The sequence below is a fragment of the Pituophis catenifer genome, unplaced genomic scaffold, assembly GCF_029215685.1.
Source record: "Pituophis catenifer annectens isolate HBS135680 unplaced genomic scaffold, rPitCat1.0.hap2 SCAF_1, whole genome shotgun sequence".
Classification (NCBI taxonomy): Eukaryota; Metazoa; Chordata; class Lepidosauria; order Squamata; family Colubridae; genus Pituophis; species Pituophis catenifer.
The window spans coordinates 253963573-253981913 of NW_027256881.1; the positions used below are offsets into that span (position 1 = coordinate 253963573).

The 18341-nt window shown below is 34.2% G+C and overlaps 1 protein-coding gene across 1 annotated transcript in view; it reads right to left on the reverse strand.

The window, feature by feature from the left end:
• The window catches only part of SBF2 (SET binding factor 2), a 216467-nt gene that overhangs the window by 32005 nt on the left and 166121 nt on the right, over positions 1-18341 (reverse strand). The window contains exons 19-28 of the mRNA XM_070934061.1: positions 15516-15778; positions 15242-15414; positions 14912-14985; positions 13916-14111; positions 11252-11379; positions 10437-10612; positions 9586-9731; positions 9299-9497; positions 3041-3237; positions 299-436 (exon numbers count right to left, since the gene is read on the reverse strand). Of these exons, the coding sequence (XP_070790162.1) occupies positions 299-436; positions 3041-3237; positions 9299-9497; positions 9586-9731; positions 10437-10612; positions 11252-11379; positions 13916-14111; positions 14912-14985; positions 15242-15414; positions 15516-15778 (1690 nt within the window). The remainder of the gene's footprint in view (positions 1-298; positions 437-3040; positions 3238-9298; positions 9498-9585; positions 9732-10436; positions 10613-11251; positions 11380-13915; positions 14112-14911; positions 14986-15241; positions 15415-15515; positions 15779-18341) is intronic.

Here is an 18341-nt window from a genome sequence, read left to right on the forward strand (position 1 = left end):
TGCTTGTAAATTTATAATAGATCTAAAGTCCTGTACATTTGTTCACGTATGTGGCACAGAATCTCACTAGCTAGCAATTTTACTTCAGTTCAAAGTACTTTACCTTTATATACTGCCATTTATATGAAAAGTATACTTGCAAAAATTCCAGAGACAAATCAGCTATCTAGGCAATGATTTATTAAGGCAATGATAGATTATAATGTGAAAATCGAATTAGAAGAAAGTTCATTATAAACATAACATTTTCTGTTTAAATGTTGGATTTTAACCAAGCTATCCAAAAGGATCATATTACCTGGAGATAAAGCAATTGCTGGTCTGATGGTAAGAGTATTATTGCCATTCAATTTGCAATGGACAGAAATCGCATTCAGTAAGGCTTGAAGGTATTTTTCTTGTTCTATGCTGCTTGATGATTCAAGTGATGTAGGAGCTATGCAAACAAATGCAGGAAACAGATTATACCCTTGATTTGTACAACCCATTTCACTTCTCTGAAATGAAAACAGCATCCAATTGATGTGTTTAAATCTGCTCTTTTGATTATGGGCAGATAAAATAAATATAATTATTCAAATTAAAAATAAAATTGAATAAATATAAATACAATATAATGTCATACCTCCCAACATGGATAAGACATACAACCATCTATCACTGTGAAAGTAATATGAGGCAATTTTAATGTTCTGTTTGCAGATGAAATCAAAACATAACTACTGTATTAATGAAGAGCTGCTTCTAAAATATCCTTATGAAGATACCTTTACTATTTCAGTAGGTACAGTATAATATTGTTTGTGGATATACAAGCATTTTCTGCTCTTCCATATATTGTTCTCCCACTGGTCTACTCATATGAGCATGAATAACAGAACTGTGCAATGCATGCTCTGAAAAAGATTCAGAAGAAATACTTCGGACTCATGGAAGCATAGCACCACTCTGCTGTTTATTAAAGAAACTCATTTTTGGAGGGCTTTTGCACAAGCCTGAAAAAAAAGATGCAACTGTTTCATTGAACTGATTAAATTAACTTACAAAGAAACCACACCTTTTCTTCAGACTTATGAAGAAGCCTGAAAAAAAAAGGAACACTTTATTGAAAAGCAGAGCGGATTTAAGACTCATATGACACTTGAAGCACTGCCTAATCATTTTCAAAATATACCTGAAACTGTGCAGCAAATTCAATAAGTAAATGGCCACATCTCAACAGAGGTGCAAACATCCAGGGAACCTGAACATGGCAAATAATGCCTAAAAAGATAACTAATAAAGGTTTTTAAAGAACATTTTTCCCCCAAACGCCATCACTCTGCTAAACAAATAATTCCCTCAACACTGTCAAACTAGTTACTAAGTCTGCATTACTATTAATCTTCTCATCATTCCTATCACCCATCTCCTCCCACTTATGACTGTATGACTGTAACCTTGTTGCTGGTATTCTTAAGACTAATATTGACTGTTTCCCTATGACTATCATAAAGTGTTGTACCTTATGATCCTTGACGAATGTATCTTTTCTTTCATGTACTCCAAGAGTGTGTGCACCAAGACAAATTCCTTGTGTGTCCAATCACACTTGGCCAATAAAGAATTCTATTCTATTCTATTCTATTCTATTCTATTCTATTCTATTCTATTCTATTCTATTCTATTCTATTCTATTCTTCCTTTAACATTCGCCATTGCCTGTTTAGATATTGACTACTACTTCTTTTAATCCTTATTTCAATTCAGCATTTTCTCCCTCGCTTTTTCCCTATATTATTCACTTTTACTACTTTTTCGATTTCATCCTGCACTCCTATTCCTCTCCAATCTTTTTCTTAGTTTCTGAGCCTTGTACCTATTTTTGCCCCAAACAAAATGATGACAAGAAAGAACAGTCTCTGTTTGTATATAGTTTGGCTTAGGCAAACAATAACTTTGGGGATGGTTTGTTCTTGGGGCAAATCCAAAATCCTTGGTGATACCTTTTCTTTCCAATTGCTCAATTCTTGCACTTAAACACTTGAAAGTACCTATATAGACATACCAACAAAAGCTGCAGAGCAATTATTTGTAGATTACTGACATCGAAGAATTTTCTTTTATTGTGTGGATACATTCAAAGCACAAACTCATACAAAGCAGTATAGTATTCCCAGGATTATGCTGGAAATATTTAAGCAATTAAAATCTATTCACATCTTAAATTCTTGAATGATTCATGGCTTATGTAACTTGCACATAACTATTCATTTCTTTTTTATTATCTTCTTCAAAAATTCCATAGGGCAAGTTTTTTCAAGCAAGCTAATAATACTAATTGGTTACCAAAGCATATAATAAACCATATTTCCACTCTTACCTCATACAATAAATACTGATTTTCATTTTAGTTCACTGCCTAGCAAATGGTCACATTTGTGGGGGGCGTGGGGGTTATTCAGGGGAGTGTCATACCCTAATGAGTAAGAAACAGCAATGGTGGGATTCAGCCAGTTCGCACCACTTTGGGAGAACCGGTTGTTAACTTTCTGAGCAGTTTGGCAAACTGGTTGTTGGAAGAAATCATTAGGGCAGGGAACCGGTTATTAAATTACTTGAATCCCACCACTGAGAAACAGTCTATGAATGATACTATGGATTTAGCTAAGCAACATTTCTTCTGTTTACATAGCAGAGCAGAACAGGCATAAAGCTTTAAAAATAAGTTAAAACGTTAAACATTTTTCTCTTATTCCCTAAAAGTGATAACAAGATAGAACCATGGTAATTTTGCATTTATTAGATGTAGGTTCCATGATACATGATACATTGAGATAATTTTCCCCATTCCACTTCCCTCCAAGTGCATTTTAAATAACACTGTATTTTGCCTGTGTAAAGGTTAAATCCAGAACATCTGGAGGCACTTGTTTGGAGAAAGTATTAACTTTTTTAGAAAGACCTAAAGTATTTGTAAAGACTGATGCAATGTAATAACAATTGATGATATAAACACCTTCCCATTCTACGAGATAATTCATACAAAACATAACCTCACCTGAGGTTTGTGTATTTTGTGATTTGAAAAGGCCAACAACTCCTTTCCCATGGAAACCACCAGCTCGAAACAGGAATGTACTTGTTTTTGAGTTTTTCCAACATACTACTGGCAAGCGATTGTGCCGATAGCAGCGAGCTACTCTCTGCAGGCTGCTGTCCTGTATGCACTGGGGTACCACTAGCAGTCCTGGGTAACTGTAATAAAGTGAAAAAGGGAGGTCATACAATGGAATTGGTTATAAAGAAAAGCTCATGTGACTTTTCGTTACAGAATTCTCCTGATAAATTTCCAGTATAACAGCAGATTAGACACCGTGTGAACTTAGAACATCTGAAAACTTCAAGAGCTAATAAACACCTTTGTTCTGACACCGAGAAGCAGTGGCAACAACCCAAAAAAGACCACCTAACATATCAACATATCACTTACATCTGTTTTAACAGATATTTCCCAGGCTAGGGTCATTTCCTGTCAAATCTGCCATAGCCCAGAGAGTCAGAAGCTATTCACTGGACCATCTAAAAATTGTTCGGGGGGGGGGGCATTGGTGTTCTTGTTTATAAATCTTTCCACCCAATAAGCTTTTAAAAATATATACTGTATATGCATTGTAAATCACTTCAAGAAAAAAACCTGCGTACTTAAACTTTGTCATCATTTTACTTGATCATTATTAAAATAAGCTTTTTGTCACTCTTCAGGAAGCAGATTCAAAAACATTGCTTTCATACAATTGAACATGTAAAATAGATTCTATTACCTGTCCACTATTGAGAGGTCAAGATATCACCCCTGCCCCACCCACCCCCAGAATGACTTTCTGCTGGTGGACTTTTTCCTTTGGCTCTTTTCATCAGTTCCTTTTGAGTCCAGGTTTCCTACAATTTGCTAGTGGCTTTAATACCATTCATTTTTTTATTGGTAGGGATTTGTTCTGTAGTAGGGTAAGCACTGCAATCATCCAGAAGCGGCAATTTTAATGCAGACAATATTTTTATAGGAGATTGATGAAAATATTTTTACTTCAACAGTTTATTTTTAATCCACTATTTCCTTTACAAAACAGAGCATCAATACACAGTATTGAGGGAACAACCAATAATTATTGCTTAACTATTGCCAAAAATTCTGACTGCCAAGTTCTTGCTAATCTCTTTTCCAACTTGGCTAATGTTGATCAGAGATGCTGGGATTTTCTTTTCAATTATAGTCAATGAAATTCTCCACTAATTTTTACTGATCCAAATCAGGAAAGAGGTGATAGGTTCTACTGTAAGTGCCTTGTGTGTGTAATTGCCAAATGCCCTTAGATTTCTTCCCAACTTAATCAAGGAGAGAAGCAATCTGGAATTGAGGAGAAACTTCCTAACAGTGAGGACAATTAACCAATGGAACAGCTTCAGAAGTTGTGGGTGCTTCATCACTGGAGATTTTTAAGAAGAGACTGGACAGTCTCTTGTCTGAAATGGTATAGGATCTCCTGCTTGAGCAGGGAGCTGGACTAGAAGACCTCCAAGGTCCCTTCCAGTTCTATTCTGATTCTCTGGAGGTGGGAATGGGCAAAGCTGAATGCACAGCTATCTTTATTGATCGTACTCAATTCTGCAAGTTCAAAATAAGGAAAGGGTTTTTTTGTGTGCAATAAGTAGTTAAAAAGAAGGAATCTTGGTCATATTTGCTCAGTTCTTTCCAGCACAGTTCCTAACATATTATTGGATATGGATATTATTGGATATTGTTCTCATAAGGTTATCAGAACAATAATTTAGTGCAATGGTTTTACAGACTCATGCTCTTTGGAACACATAAAGGTCCTTTTCTTCATTCTGCTGAATTAGCCCAATAATTCTATCCCAACATTTTGCTCTAACAGCTTAATTATATTATTTTTATTTATAATGATAGTAATATTTTATATTATAGAAGGCATCTTTAGCAAGTAAGGCAGTCAGTACAGAAACCAATAAAGAAAACAACATGTACATTTCATATCTGTCCACGGCTAGCTGTTTATAAATACTTAGTTTCTATGAACAAGAAAGTTTAGATCAGTGGTTCTCAACCTTCCTAATGCCGCGACCCTTTAATACAGTTCCTCATGTTGTGGTGACCCCCAACCAAGGGTGGGTTCTAATTTTTTTTACTACCGGTTCTGTGGGCGTGGCTTATTTTGTGGGTGTGGCTTGGAGGTCATGTGACTGGGTGGGCATGGCTAGCTGGTCACGTGACCGGGTGGCCATGGCTATATGTATAGGGACTACTCAGAGGGCTGAAAAAAGTCATTTCTGACAGGTCCTCGCACTTTTGACTGGTCCTCACACTTATGACCATCCTCACATTTATGCCCGTGCAGCATTCTTAACAACCATGTCACTCATTTCACAACTGCTTCTCTTCAACATGGTATAAGATAGGGCAAAAAACGTAAAATGTGAGGACAGTCGTAAATTCGAGGACTGGTCAAAAGTGCGAGGACCAGTCAAAAATAACTTTTTCAGCCCTCTGAGTAGTCCATATGCATAAAAGGATACAGCAATAGAGAGGGATGAAGGAAGGGAAGGGAAATTAGAGTAGGAGTGAAGGTAAGAGAGGGAGGAAGAGAGGAGGAGAAAGAGAAAGAAAGAGGAAGTAGGGAGAAGAAGAAGAGGGGGGGAAGAGAAAGTAAGAAAGAAAGAAAAGACAGAGGTGGTAGGTTTGAGGAGAAAGATTGCTGTACAATAAAAAAGATGAAAGGGAAGAAAGCCAACCCCAAACAAATATTAAGATATTAAAATAAAGAATGAATTGTTAAACTTTAAAGAATAAAAGAGAACAAATAGCAATAAATAGCAATAATTAGAAACACACATACAAACATACAACGTATTTTCTTTGAACAGAGTATTTGGCCGGTTCACAAATTTAAACAGTTGTAGGAGGTTAGCACCCACCCCTTTCCTAGAAGAATGAAATATTTTGGGAAATATTAAAAAGGCAGAATATTATATTTCCCTACCTGGATGAGAAATGGAGAAGCATATTTTACAGGCAAAGCAGCTCCCACCTTCCTGCCCCCCACCCTTTGTTAATGGGCCAGAGGCAGAAAGTCAATCCTTTGTCAAAGGACATTTGCAACACAATAGCAACAGAAACTAACACAATGGGCCCCATCAAGCCATGTGATCCTGTCCACCATTAAACCATCTTTCCAAGCAGTCTCCATGTTTCCAGTGTCTTTTTCCCCACTTGGAGCAGAACCCAGAAGGATATTTCTTCCAACACAGTATTTAGTCATTTCAATTAAATTTACAATTTCTATATTTCCTTTTTACCATATTTATTCCTCATCTATTTTTTTAAAAAAACAATATTACCCTTCATCCTCATCTCTAATCTTAATCAAATTCAATTTTTCCCTTCTATTCTATATTATACCCCTTCGCATTGTCATCTATTTTTATATCCATCCTCACATTGGTTAATTATGTAATACAGTTGTTTAATACAAATTCAACATTTTAATATAAATCAATTAGTTATATAACTATCTTTTTTGTATATTAATCAATATGAACATGAATATTCCAATTATTTCCATGCAATCCAATTTCTTACACATCAATTAATTATATTTACCAATAATAATAAACCAAAGAATTTCCCCCATATATTCCTCCGAACCACAACTTAACCAATTAATAGTATCTCAATTATTACAATTCCCTAGTTAAATAGAGCTTTTTTTCTTTTGTGTTTTAAAATCTTGGAACTCTCCTCTTTTGCCCTAAATTTCCCATTGTTTGCAGTTTTGCACTTACCTTTTTTGGTGAGGAAAAAGAAAAAGAAATCTCTCTGCCTCATTTTGTCACGTTGCAGCCTGCTTACTTTCAATTTCACTTTTTCAGCATAGCTAGAGGGAAAAAAATCTGCTCCAGGAATTTACCTCTTTGCAGCTAGCTCTTTGAAGCCCCGCGGCAAGAATTTAAAGTTTTTTTTTCCCTCTAGCCATCAGCTGGGACTCCGGAGGCAGCAATAGATTGGGAGTGGGCGGGGTAAGCGAACGGCAACCGGGCGATCCAACAGAGGCAGAGGGTGAGGATGAGTGAAGGCATGGGGGGGAGGCGAGAGAGGGCTTTGGCGACCCCTGTGAAGTGGCCGTTCGACCCCCAAAGGGGTCGCGACCCCCAGGTTGAGAACCGCTGGTTTAGATGTTTCAAATGTACACATCAAACACAATCAATATTTTGGCCCTGAGAAGAAATGAACTCTGGTTTGCCTCAAAATCTTTTTAATGCTGTAGTATACAAATAGCTGATTATATAACTTTTTTTTAAAAAAATATTGAGCTGAAAAGTTTTGTTCAAGTTTTCCAACAACATTCTAGAGTTTTGGAACATTTTTAAATAAGATGAATTTGGATGAAAGTGTCTGTGGTCATTTGTGCATATATGAAAATAAACACATTTAAAATATTTCTGATGATCTGTATGTTTTGGAAATACACAACACAAACTTGCACGTTAAACACAATTTTAAAAAATAAAGTAATTAAGCTCTTATGAAAGTAATATATTCCCAAGGGTGGTTGCAAAATCCACTGGATGTTTTTCTTTTTCATATTCCAATGATTGGTGCAAATGTACTGGAGTTTTCTCCCGTGCACCATTGTATGAATGATCTGCCTAAGATGCCATTTACACAACTAATGTCAGCAATAGTGTGATAATTTGTAAGGAAAATGTACAACAATAAATCTTATTTAATTTGAATAAATTCATATACATAGGCTTCCTGGAAGAGAATTCTGAAGGAAGAGGAACAAATAGTAGTGAAGTAGCTGAAACTCTGGGCCCCCTTCATCTACCTTTCCAGGGCCCCTTGTAATTAAGCATTAAGTATTTGTCTCTATTCAACATTAACTCTGAAATGCTTATTTCCGTGATGCTGTCTGCTTGGGCAACCAAGCCATTTTTTTTCTGGATCAACTGCAATTCAACTCATTCAGCCATTTATGATGCTGCAACCTAAAGTTGGGAGTTCTGTGTGAGATTTTACAGGTCATTGTTAGCAGACAACTTGATCTTAATAATATTACTCTATTTCATGCAGTTCATTAAAAAAGTTCTGCTTTATTTTGCCCGCTTATATCAATACCAAAGTCTTCTCTCACCCCGTTTTTCAATCTATAGCTACACATGAGCTATCTACCACCACGCACACATAGACAGAAACACACAGACACACACACAGAGACTTAACACCACAATCATGGATGAAACTGTTCTGGAATAAAAGTTCCTGGATGAAAAACAAACCAATTTGGTAAAAAAATATTTCAGTATTTGATACAGATGGGCAGTTAAAAAAGATACTGCTCTCTATATCTGAGAACAGTTCTCACAAAGATATAGTGAGGAAAAAAACTTCTTAAAAAAACCTCTACAAGACAGTGATCCATTTTCAGCAGCAATCTGTCTTCTCCCTGGTAGGCCACTGTCAACAAATTAAAAACAAAACAAAACCAGAACTACAGTAGTTAAGTACTGGGTACAAAGTACAAAGGGAGCAGGATACCAGACTCATGCTTATAAAGGGAAATCACCCGGTGACTGATAACATTCCTAAACTATCCATCTGAATCCAGCCTGAAGTGTTTAAATAGTTGTAATGGGAAGATTATGAACATCTAAACAAATACCCACCAAAAAATAAAAAAGATTCTGGCATTTTTATTGAGCAGTCTTTATAGTTACTAAATGCCAGAAATCATAACTTCTGACTATCCCCTTAACTCTTAATATTCTATGTATACTTCAGCTTCTACATGTGCACATACCTATCAAAATTTTTAAAAAGCTAAAATGTTTTATTTGCTCATTAATCAGGTTAGTATTGCAATAAGAAAACGAATTGTAGATACAATGATTTTTAAATGTTGGTATCTCATGAATACCTGCACGCAGATGATAATCTAGTTATCAACTAGATTAAACAATGATTAAACAATCATCTTGTTTAGAAATATAAGGGTCCAATTACTGGCCCAATTAGATCGATACCATATCACATCCACTGAATTGAAGCACTCTCTTTCCTAACCCAATATGTAGACATCAGGAATTTTATTTGAGATTTTTTACAAGCAAACCCTCTGCTCTAGAAGTCTTCCCTCCACAGAGATAAATTATCTTTTTTCAGCCATTTGCAATATAGACTAAAAATTGTGACAAGTGGATCATGTAATTTAGATCTATTTTAATAATTAAGCTGGTTTACCTTCTGCAAAGGGAATACATCCTGTTTAAAGCTGTTATTCGAAAGTATTCTGTTTTTGAACGTGAAGAACTGTTACTGATGGTTCCTAACCCCAAACGTTGATAGTCTCTAAAACAAGCTCTTTCCACTAGCTGCTCCATTGTTGATTTTTCTGATGCTTTCAAAGTACCACTTGTGTGCATTTCACTGTCATCTGAAACTAAAGTTGCAATAGTTTTAGTAGCTTAGCATACAGTGACTTGTGTAATAAGACAGTGGCAAAAAAAGAGGCTTCAATCAATTATTACCTGAGACATCATCTTCTTCATTACATCCAGGACGATTTGCCCTTTCCTCCATGATTGTTCCTGTCTTTTTTTTTAGTAAGTGCTGCCGGCCAATTGTCATTTTCCCTGCACGTTTTGCTCCTTTTACAATTGTTTTTGAAAGAGTGCTAAATTCAGAAAAAAAAGTAAAAATATATTTACTTTTGCTGAAAGAAAATGCTAGCAAGTTTTGCTGAAAGAGAATGCTAGCAGACCTATTTTGGAGGAAAGAGGTCTGCTAGGCTTTACTTCAATGAGGGGCATACTGTGGAGTCCCCATGCCTTTCAATAGAAAGAACTAGTGCTATTATGCCCACAGGTTTAGCTTTCCCAAACCATTTTCATGTGTGTACTTTAAATATACATTCAGAATGCATTTCCTCCTTCAATAATCAGAAATACAGAAGTGTGAGTTGATTACAGTAAATATTGTATAATGTTACTTGTTCATTTTCACTACAATTTGGTTTTCATTTCAAATATATGACACTACCTCCTTTGTTAAAGCATGGTGTAAATCTAAATCAACTAAAATTAAGAACATTTCCCCCCTTTTTTACAATCCTGTAGTCCATATTTGGGGTAGAATTGGGGCAACCAGATGGAGCTCAGCATTTACTGGCTGGATGCCCTTCCTGACACTTATGCTGAGTTCGCAGAAGATATTTTTTCTTTGCACCCAGAAACATCTGCCACTACCTAGGATTGAACTCTCAACCTTCCAAGTAGGAGGTGAGCATGTTCACCACTAGGCCACCATGCCACTCTATATTTCTACATTGAAATAATATTTCTAATAAATGTGACACATAAATAAAAGGGGCAATCATTACCGAAAAGAAGTGTTTTTCTCCTTTTGCTTTGGCAAGATGATCTGAGGTGCTGTTTGGCCAGCTGCAAAAGCAAAAGTGCTAAAGATGGACTGAGGATAGCGAAACTTCATCAGCTGTTTCTTAAATATCTCTACAACTTCAGGGCTCACTTCCTCATCAAAAGCTACCTTGATCAGCTGCAAATAAAAAGACATAATAAGAAAAAATAAAACAAAAACTGAAATATGAAGAGATTTTAGAATATTCGGTATTAGGGAAATAGAAAAAGGTATTGCTAATTTAAACATCATTATAAAGTTTTAAATCTTAATACATCATTTTAAAAAATATAGTGCATGTCAATCAACTAGAATAAAATGTTTTAAATATATTATTTTAACACATTTTTATAATTAACAACATTTAAACTTATAGTTAAAAGGAGCATTTAAGTTAGACAGTAATATATTTTGGGTTTGATACCAGGAATATATTGTTTTAGCACTATATATTATAATAAGACTATATTATTTCTCACCCACTTTTAAAAACCCATGTGTGGAGTGATACAATTGCAAAAAAAAATTTAAGCACCTCGGGTCAAATATATCTCAGGAGAATGTTGTCAGTTCTGCTCAAGATGATAAGCAGGAGCAAAAAGGCAATGAAGAGCAGATAGAAGTGTTTTGTGTGGGCAGGTGTCCACTTCAATTAGTTTCTATTTCGCTTTCTCATTCAAGGTATCCAGAGTAGTTACAAACTAAAGGCCTTTGAAATCAATGGGACTTTCAAAATAAGAATATTTCTGATCTATGAGGTTTTTATATTCTATTTACCTGAAAGGTAGCTGAGGTGATCTGCAGTCCTTCTTGCATACTTTGTTGAAGTTGGTTTTGTATGGTAATTTTCTTCTCCTTTGTTACTGAAGCAATAGGGAAGCTGCGAATAACTGTTTGTTCTCCAACTAAGAATATCAGGAGAGAAACAATGCATCATAGATCAAGTCAGGCAACTGGGAAGACGTATTCATATATGAGGAAGTCAGACCTCACAAAAGGCCTATGCTAAGGCTAAAGGAATTAAAACTTCAAGGACAGATAAATTACACCTAGGGCTTTGATCTATTTTTTAATTTAAATCCCCCTCCCCATACTTCCAATGATTACGCCATTTTCTTAATATTTATTAAAAGAGTTTCTTTACTCTTCGAAAAAAAAAATGTATTTATCAATAGACAAACCAGATAGGGTAGAGCCAACAATACTGATCCTTGCTATTTCTATACCTTTACTGAATTTTGTACCTTTACTGTTTTGATACTTTCTGCTGCCCGGAAGTAGCTATTTTTAGCCGGCTGAACTAATATACTCATCTAGCAGACAAGACAAGAAGAGACAAAAATAGTTGCTTGTGGTATTTCCTGTCTCATGGGTCAAAATAATCTGTCTGGACATAAGCCTTTTGGCTTTGCTAGGTGAACTGTAGATGCAGTTTTTAGTTCCACTTCAGGCAAAAAATGCATTGCAGCAGTATTCCTGATAAAGATAATATATTTTATATTATGCATTATATTTCCTGCATCATTTTTAATAATACTGCAAGGCCAGTGATGTCACCCTTGTTATTTGTTATATCACAGAAACAGTTTTTCTTAGCATATATTTGCTAAATAGCACTAGCAATAGCACTTAGACTTATATACCGCTTCATAGTGCTTTTACAGTCCTCTCTAAGCGATTTACAGAGTCAGCATATTGCCCCCAACAATCTGGGTAAATAGTGAACATCATCCCCAACCATGCCAGTACAAATTATCCCTATTATTCTGAATGTAGAAATATTACTACACTGTTTCTCATTCTAAGCACTGATGAAAAATATTGATGAATCACTTCTACCACTGTTTCCATGGTGTCTAGAAATAATTGGAGTTTATTTTTATAAAACCCACAGATATTGCACAATAAAATGTTTATCCTCAGAAAGGTACAGCTACATTTAAATAACAGTAATGCTAATCATGGAATGCTGTTATTTTTCCTCATACCTAAGATAAATGTTTCTATGCTTGTTCATGCTACTATTCTCAATGGCATTTTGAAATAGTATACTTTTATTAATTCCCTTAAAAATAATAATAGGGAGTTGAAGGAATCCTGGTGGATAGCACTTTACCTAAATATTTAACATCAATTTCCTTGTCTTGTAATAAAAAATAAATCCCTTATTTTTTGGAGCCATAAATATTAAGCTTTCATTTTATTTTAAATAATGTAACCAGACAAGATTTTTTTAAACCATCTGTAAATGATCTGAGCCATCATAAGGAAATATAATATATAAGTCTGAGAATGAAGGAAATTACCAAGCCACTTTCTATTATCTTGATGCGTATTTAACTGTCTTGAGATTAGAGAAATGGTTGCCGGCTAACAACTACTAGTTTTAGAATCATATATTCACTTAAATAAGCATATGCTAGGAGATGGTGCTTTTTATTATGACAACAAAATATAAAAAATGATTTGTGTGTGTGTGTGTGTGTGAGACAGAGACAGAAAGAACAAGAAAAGGGGAAAGAGAAAGAAAAATAAAATAGGAAATCAACAGCACAGGAAAGAAGAAAGCCATACATTCAATACAGGCAAAAACAAACACACTAACTTAATATAGACCTAATAAAGATACAATTGAAAATTTCTTGAAAAAGGGTAAAATATTCTCATGGCATTGAAAATATAATATGTGATATTTAGATGTGGGCCTTCTTATCAGCACTAAGGAAGTCTCTTTTTTAAAATACTCATCAGCCTATCTTCATTTGGACAAAGCAGATGGAAGAGAGCTCTTGAAAATAATCTTATATTCTAAAATATACAAGGTTTAAAAGTCAGCACCAATGTTTCGAAACTCACTTGAAGTCAATGGCAGATTTATTTTAATAGTTATAAATACATATTAAAAAAACCCTATGCTGGTTTATGGCCACAGTAAATATCAAGACCCAGCACAACTAGACTAGACAGTATTTAGTAATAATGGAATTGCACTAATTATGGAGTCAAAGCAATTCTAGATAGTGACAATTTTACTTTCAGTTCTTGCAAATCTATCACAGAATATCATAGATAGCATGTCCACTTTATAAACAGAACATAATAAATCTAATTCTGCATTTAATTAACTGTAGGGATTGCAGAAAGATATTCTGAGTAAAATATTAAAAATCTTAATACAAATCTTACTTTCGAATGAATTTTATTTTAGAAGCAGTATAAAAGATATGTAGGTTTGGAAGATAGTTAATCTGTGTGTTTGTTTATTGATTGATTGATTAAATTTATGCCACCCGTCTTGTCAGACACAACTCTGCATGGCTTAGAAACTTTTAAATTAGTATACATTAAAATAATAAAACAATAACAACAATTAATAAATCAATCAATCTTTCACGGCTTCTGGAAAGCATATTATTTTGACACTCATAACAAACATCGTACCTAGCTGATCATGAGGGGTGCCTTTAAATATAACTCTGTACGTAGTAAGGAACAAAGCTCCTTCTGCAGGAAGAATATGAGGGCCTCCAAGCAATCCTCCAGTTGCCTCTTCTCTGCCATCAGGATCCAGGAGCACACGGAGTCCTTCACACACAAACTCTTCCCCTGGTAGCAAATCTGGTCGTAGAATCTTAGGCTGAACCCAAAGATAATTTAAAAAAAAACTTGCAACATAACAAATACAATATAATTTCAAATAATACTTTTTGGCTATGATTATTACAACAGTATTTTATAACAAATCTGGCAAAGTTAGTTTGAAAGAGCAGGATTGAATGTTTTCTGCAAATTCAGGAAGATTTCCATTCAGGAGCATTTTTTCTTCTATAACCAGATTTTGCCTATTAAACTGGAAGAGATGCTCCACCTATAGAAAATTAATAATCCTCTGGGACAGAATACTCATCTCCCTTTTTTATTTGATTCAAGAACCCTGTAAGAAGGGATTAATTATATCGGTTAGGCAATCACTGCTTCCCACTCTTAGAATATTGTAGATCCTTAGAATATTATAGATCTTTTTTCATTATTCATGATCAGAAGTCAACTATTTACTAGTGTGCTACTGGGACTAAGGATAAGTGAGAAAAGTTTTTGATTAGTTAATTACTCTTCAGTCTAAAGAAAAAAGCTTTACTGGTTAAACTGCTCCTTGATTTAAAGCTGGGTCACAGCATACAATGGATGTTAAAGTGACAGTGTACATACAAGAGCAGTTTGTTTTACTTAGAGTTTTGGCTGAGCTACAGTATTTTCTCTGGTGTGTATTTCACACAATTATAGAAAAGCTGCTTATCTGTTGAAATTATTAGTTTTCTAGGAATACTTTGAACTTTTCAAATGTTATCAAACACATTAGAAAAAGGAAAGCTGAAGCTGCCAACTGGCTGTATTTCTCAGAGCTATAAAGCAGTATAAACAGCCTGAAATACTTGCCTTCTGTATTGGTGGCAACCTTCTACTTTCTCGATGGACAGCCTCCAGAGTCTCAATGTGCATGGCTACAATTCCTAGGAATAAATGCCACCCCAAATGAGCATAATACAACAAGAACAAAACAGACTAACAAAACAGCTTATCCATTCTAAAAATTGCCTCCAGAAAACCCGCTATAGTTCAGACATGACTACGATTAGACTAACAAACTCTCATTTTCACCTGAAAAGAACACACATGTACAGTATACAAATAAGATTATCTTTTCTGAGACAGAATAAAATATCTCCCTATGAGAGGAGTTCAAGACAAGAACATGGTTCCTCATACCTGGTATCATACAATGAAGACTTCGGATGTGATCCTGTGTAACTCCACTTTCGGTACAAACCTTGTCTATGAATCTGGTAATGAAGCGCACCACAGCATTGGCAACATCATTATTTTCAGAATCCTCAAAACCACTTTCAGTATCATAGCTCTCTGCAACACTGCCTGCAATGCTAAGAAAGCAATTCCAGTAAGCTACATCCAGTTGAGGTAAGAAAATAAATCACTCTGTATGACAACAAATTGTAACGAAGGGGGAATTCTACTGACACACCTATTTGTGACAATGCTATTGCTTCCACTCTCCCAGTCTCCTGTAGCTGACATTCTTAGCAGTTTGTTTTTACTGGTGTCCAGTGGCACTAACAGATATACCATGAGGTTGGCAAAGTGAATTGCTTGGCTGAAGACCATGCTTTCTTCACTTTGTACCAGCTGTTGTTGAGTCTCTTTACTAAGTGTTGGCCACAAACGTAACTGCTCAGCTGCCAAGTCCATAGCAGTTTTTTCTTCTCCTTGGTCTTCGGAAAACTTTTCCTGGAAAAGAAAAATAGCTAGATATGATTTTATTTCCAACATTTAAAATATTTTCCTCCTCTAGAACAAGAATATAAATCAAATCAAAAATCAAAGTAAGAAAAAATTAGAATCCTAGGCAGAAAATTTTGTCTTAAATATATTCAAGATACCATGATGAAGAATAGAAAAACATAAAGATAAAGATAACACAAAGTTTCAAAGGGAACGAAAATCAGAAAGTGACTTGATACTGGATTGCAGCTTTTATATCATTCCAATAGTCATGCTATTGGGTATGTGAAGAGACAACTGACCTTCACAGGTAGGATCTTGTGCTGCTCCAACTCTCAATGTGTTATTCAGATTTTCCCTCCCAAATTCCCATCTCAAGTTGTATTCCATTTTCCAATACATTCAAGATCAGATCCAGTAAAAACATAACATAACATAAAAGAACATAACATAAAAGAAGAAAAACTAAAAAGTACTATTCCAATTATTTTTGACAAATGCCCAAAGAATACGTGGCAATATATGAATAATAAGAGTGGCGTGTTCAAGTCTAATTTTCTTTAGAAGTTTCCTATGGACTATCTCCTTTGCTCTGTGATATAAAGTTGCTGTTTCTTTATGAATGGCTTATGCTGAGAATGAACTAGTAAAAAATGGTATGATAAAATGAATGCAGAACTTCAAAGAACAGTGGAACAATAGGAAGAACTGTAGAAAAAAAAAAACACAATTTACACCAAGCTGCAATTTGAGAGAAAATTGGTACAAAATATTTTACAGATGGCATAGAACTCAATTATTGCCAAAATGGATAATTCATGAACAATACATACTGAAAATGCCACAACAAAGAAGGAACATTTTACCATATGCGGTAGTTATGCAAAAAGACTCAAAAGTATTGGAAAAAAATGCACCAAAACAACCAGAAATCTCTGAACATAAAATTTGAATTAAAACCACAAATATTTCTATTAGGTGTGATCTCACACAATATAGCTGAAAAAAAATCACAATTTATTGAAATATATGCTTGATGGCAGTAATAATCAATCTGATGCAACTTTGGAAAAGAGAAATATTGCTGTCAACACAGGATTGGAAGACCAAAATTGAAGAATATGCAGCAATGAAAAAATTATGTGTATATATTCACAGCGGAAGTCTAACCAAATTCAAGCAATGAATGCTTTTCATCACAATAAAAAATAAAATCAAAATGGGGATTTATCTACTCCATATTCATTCTGAATTTACTCAAAGACATGAATATCCTTGAAAAATCAATTTTAATAAATCAATGAATAATTGATTTATTAAAAGTTTAATCATATAAAATATAGTTTTGAACACCATCACCTTATATTTCAAACTGCATAAAATTTAACAAATCTGTAAAGATGTATGAAGTAATCCACTGGTTTAGCCCATTATATAACTGAGGTGTTCAAAGAAACAATGTACTTGTATATAGATTAATTAACAGATTAACTTGTTCCTTAATTTTTTAAGCACTGGTTTTGTGTATGATCACAACACGTGATTTGATGTGCACTAAAATTTTCTTATTCAAACATCCCTGGAATAGAACCTACAACCCAGGAACTGCTGATATGTGCTATGATGACAAAACAGAAGTTGCTGAGTTGATCATTCATACTCATAGTGTTCCTTCATATATCTGATTTTTATATCCCACTGGATTTTGGTTTTTAAAGATTGAAAAAATAACTGCATACCAGACAAATTAATGGAAGAAAAATTGATGATGTTTTCAAAGAGAAAGAAATTTGAAATAGATTACTAAATGTGAATAACAGAAGTCTTCGGAGAGGGCTGTTAAAAATATATATTTTAAAATAAATAATAGATTATATTTATTTTAATTTTCACTCTGTCGCTGAAATTTTAGTGGTTAAGCAAGGCAATGTTTAAGGAATAATATATCCTAAAATAAATTGTGTACAGAATATGGCTTCAGTTTAATTTTACTAGAGTGAATGGATTTATTAGATTTCAACTTGGGCCAGACTACTGCAATATAGGTCAATACATATTATTTATTTCTCTCTGTTTCTGAGATATCTGTATTTATACCAAAATGCTCAAAACAGTTAAATAAATAAATATTAATTAATTAATACAATTAATATTTCTGGTAGCTCTGAAAAGACACTTGATTAGTACTGATGAGTTTTTATAATTTGATTATTGATAAGGAATGAAATATGGGAATAAGAAATCTTTTTTGTAAATTGAAACATTAGAAAAGTTATTTAGTTACTGAAATGGTTTTTACTTGTCTGGAGTTGGGGAGTCATCTTTTATATTTTTTTTCTTATTTCTCATTTTTCTATTCTCTTTTCTCTTTTTTAATTTAGTGTGATTAATAGTTTATTTTTGTACTTATAAACTTTAATAAAATTATTATAAAAAAGAATGTAGCTTTTGAAGAAAAAAACTGTTTTAAAAATAATAATCAAAATGAACCAAAGAGAAATGAGCTATTAGTACGAAGATCTAAGTATAGTACAGTAATGTTGAACTAGTTGTGAAATCAATTTTTTTT